The sequence below is a fragment of the Orycteropus afer genome, unplaced genomic scaffold (assembly GCF_000298275.1).
Source record: "Orycteropus afer afer isolate SDZICR_OR568_19922 unplaced genomic scaffold, OryAfe1.0 scaffold00799, whole genome shotgun sequence".
NCBI classification, from domain to species: domain Eukaryota; kingdom Metazoa; phylum Chordata; class Mammalia; order Tubulidentata; family Orycteropodidae; genus Orycteropus; species Orycteropus afer.
The window spans coordinates 249108-252306 of record NW_006922386.1 but is presented as its reverse complement, the minus strand read 5'-3'; the positions used below and the strand labels follow the sequence as shown (position 1 = coordinate 252306).

The 3199-nt window shown below is 37.3% G+C and overlaps 1 protein-coding gene across 1 annotated transcript; it reads left to right on the top strand.

The window, feature by feature from the left end:
• Positions 1–1864: 1864 nt before the first annotated feature.
• LOC103211809 (olfactory receptor 4S2-like) lies at positions 1865–2797 on the top strand. Its single transcript, XM_007957792.2, has one exon. The coding sequence runs from the start codon at positions 1880–1882 to the stop codon at positions 2795–2797; it is 918 nt and encodes a 305-aa protein (XP_007955983.1). The 5' UTR covers positions 1865–1879.
• Positions 2798–3199: the final 402 nt, after the last annotated feature.

Here is a 3199-nt window from a genome sequence, read left to right as displayed (position 1 = left end):
CTCTAGAGTGCATGAAATTTCACCACTGAAGATGGATCATTCAAATTCAATATTGTCCTCTTCCTCTACCCATTTGAATTTTCTTTCAGTGATCACCTCTTTCATAAATATTTAGTTCTTCAGTAAAAATGATAATACTGCTCATTGTTTCACCCATGCTGGAAGAACTTATACGAGCCATGATGAAAGTTGAAGAATTAAAAAGAATGCATGAAGAAGTGGTGAGTTTAAAGGACAAGTTTTCCCCCAAACCCTTAACCTGACCCCTCCTGGTCAACAGACAAATGATTGAAATACCAAGGTAAAATAAAACCTGAGGTATCTTGAAATATGCTTAAGGATGAAGATGAAGAAATCTCCTTCCAAATAAAATAAGCTTTGCTTTGTTTCCAGTATGCTTATTGTATTGCCTTATCTTCATTTATTTCTGCCTCCTTACCAGGTTATGTGGCTATTCTAAATTGACAGATTGATTTAATCCATGGTAGAAATAACACTTACGATGATAGAGAGGATAGTAAAATTAGAACATTCTCATTTCAAACATAGAACAACAGAAGCCCCATGATGTTAAATGGTTTACCCAAGGTCACACCACCATTCAGTTTGAGCCCATTCAACACACAGGAAGTCTATGAATTGAAAATTGATTGGATGGCACCTAAGAAAACAGCAGCAACAACAGCACCATTATCTAAGAGTCAGGGTGGCATAGTTTTCCTTCTGTTTCTATGACCCCACACCAAATTTTGACTCTGAAGAGCTTCAGAGCAAGTGGGAGAACACAAAAACATGCACATCAAGACCAAGTTTTGTAAGTAGGAGAACCTGCTGATGGTTCACCATCTCTACCACTTGTGTTCACTGGTGAATGTGATATAGAGGAGTGTCCATGTTCTGAAGGGAACTTTTATGATTAGGTTTCCTTTTCTGTGTCAAATAAGAGGTGAACTTCTCCAGATATGCAAACGTCACTTTGTCCCTAAACTCAGACCAACAAATATCCTTAGATGTGATTCCAACTTGGGGTGACTCCTATATTTCAGTGTATAACTGTACTCCAGAGGACTTCTTTGTTTTTTCTTGTTTTGAGTTTATTTTGTTGTCATTGTTATGAAAATACAAAGCAAAGTATACATTAATTCAACAGATTTTATATGTACAATTCAGCGACACTAATTATATTCTTTAAGTCGTGCAACCATTCTCAGTCTCATTTTCTGAGTTGTTCCTCCCTCATTAACATAAACTCATTGTCCCTAAATATTCCTACCTAGACTTCTGTGTTGCTGGTGTCAATTTGATCCCATAATGTTTAAAAGAGCATTATGCTCAGGGTGGATATTTCTTACTAGTTTGTATCTAGTAGCTGATTTCTTGAAAGATTTCCAGGCTTTTATTCCAAGTGCTTCTACATGAACTTGAATCTCCTTTTTTTTTTTTTTTTTTTTAGTATTCAGCTGAGCATGTTAACTGTTTGCATCCACCAGGGACCTAAAACACAGAATTTGTTTCAAAATCAGGTTTAGTGCTTATACAGCATAAGAATTAAGCAAATGTTGACAAGCAAATGAATGTCTTAAAAAATGGCAATAGAGATGGACTTCTTGGTTTGATGGTAACTTAGGGGATTTGCATGATCTCTCTGGACTGTTTTACTCATGTGAAGTGAATGAATGAATGTTGTGTACAGATGGATGGTCAGAATACATACTCTTCAATTTCTTTGCATGTAAAAAGGAGTAAGTATATATATTCCATTTTCAATTGTTCTCATTATCCATTCTTTTCTTCCACAATGGAAATAATGCTCTTGGTCCTTTTGCTTTTTTTCAGATGCTTTAATTGTCTTGGGAACTTGGCCTCCTAGAATGATTCCATGGAAAAAATAAACAATGTAACTATGTTCATTTTAAAGGGTCTTTCTCAGAACCCAAAGGTGGAAGAAGTTTGCCTTGTACTTTTTTCTCTCTTCTACTTGGCTATTCTTCTGGGAAACCTTCTCATCATTCTCACAGTGCGCATGGGGAATCTTCTCAATTTTCCTATGTATTTCTTTCTGAACTATTTGTCTTTTGTAGACATCTGTTACTCCTCAGTTACAGCTCCCAAGATGATCGTTAACTTATTTGCCAAAAGTAAAACTATCTCTTACATGGGGTGCATGTTGCAGCTTTTTGGGGCCCATTTCTTTGGTCCTACTGAGGTTTTCATCCTTGTTGTAATGGCCTATGATAGGTATGTGGCCATCTGTAAACCACTACACTATTTGATCATCATGGACCAGGACAGATGCAAGAGAATGTTGTTGGGGGCCTGGGTGGTTGCGTTCTTACACTCTTTTATCCAGATAGTTTTGATGCTCCAGCTCCCTTTTTGTGGTCCCAATGTGATTGATCACTACTTTTGTGATGTCCACCCTATGCTAAAACTGGCCTGCTCAGACACATTTGTTGTGGGTATGGTTGACACAGCTAACAGTGGGACCGTTGCTTTGGGGGGCTTTACTACCTTGCTAATCTCCTACACTCTCATCCTTGTGTCCCTGAGAAAGCAGTCAGCAGAAGGCAGGCGCAAAGCTCTCTCCACTTGTGGCTCCCACATCGCTGTGGTCGTCATGTTTTTTGGTCCCTGTACTTTCATGTACCTGCGCCCAAATACTACCTTTGCTGAGGACAAGATGGTGGCTTTATTTTATACCATCATTGCCCCCATGTTAAATCCCCTCATTTATACACTTAGAAATGCAGAAGTAAAAAATGCAATGAAGAAACTGTGGCATAGGAATGCTTTCTAGGAGGCTAGTGACAAATAGTTTAAAGTAATGATACTTTAAATTGGGTGATTTTTATTTATTCAGTCTTGGTTAATGCATGTATACAATGAAGACAGTAGTACTGCCCTTGCATGGTTATTGGGAGAAACAAATGTTGTTTCCTCCTCATTCTTTCCTGTTTTCTTTTAAAGTGTAAGTCTATTTAGTGATTGCAGCTGTTCCTGGTACATATTAAGAACTCAATGTCACATATTGTTTGAAAAGAGTACATGGAAACTAGTGAGGATCCAAAAGTAAATATGGTGATACAGATTCTTGTGCAAATTAAACCTATAAACTTTGAAATGAGAGGGAAAATTGTCCAAAAAGAAAAAGAATACAACACAAGTTTAAAGGCAAAATATATGTTCTCATCCTCTGATC

Bases quoted from the DNA above. Each gene is read 5' to 3' on its own strand.
- LOC103211809 (XM_007957792.2), top strand. From the start codon at position 1,880: ATGGAAAAAATAAACAATGTAACTATGTTCATTTTAAAGGGTCTTTCT.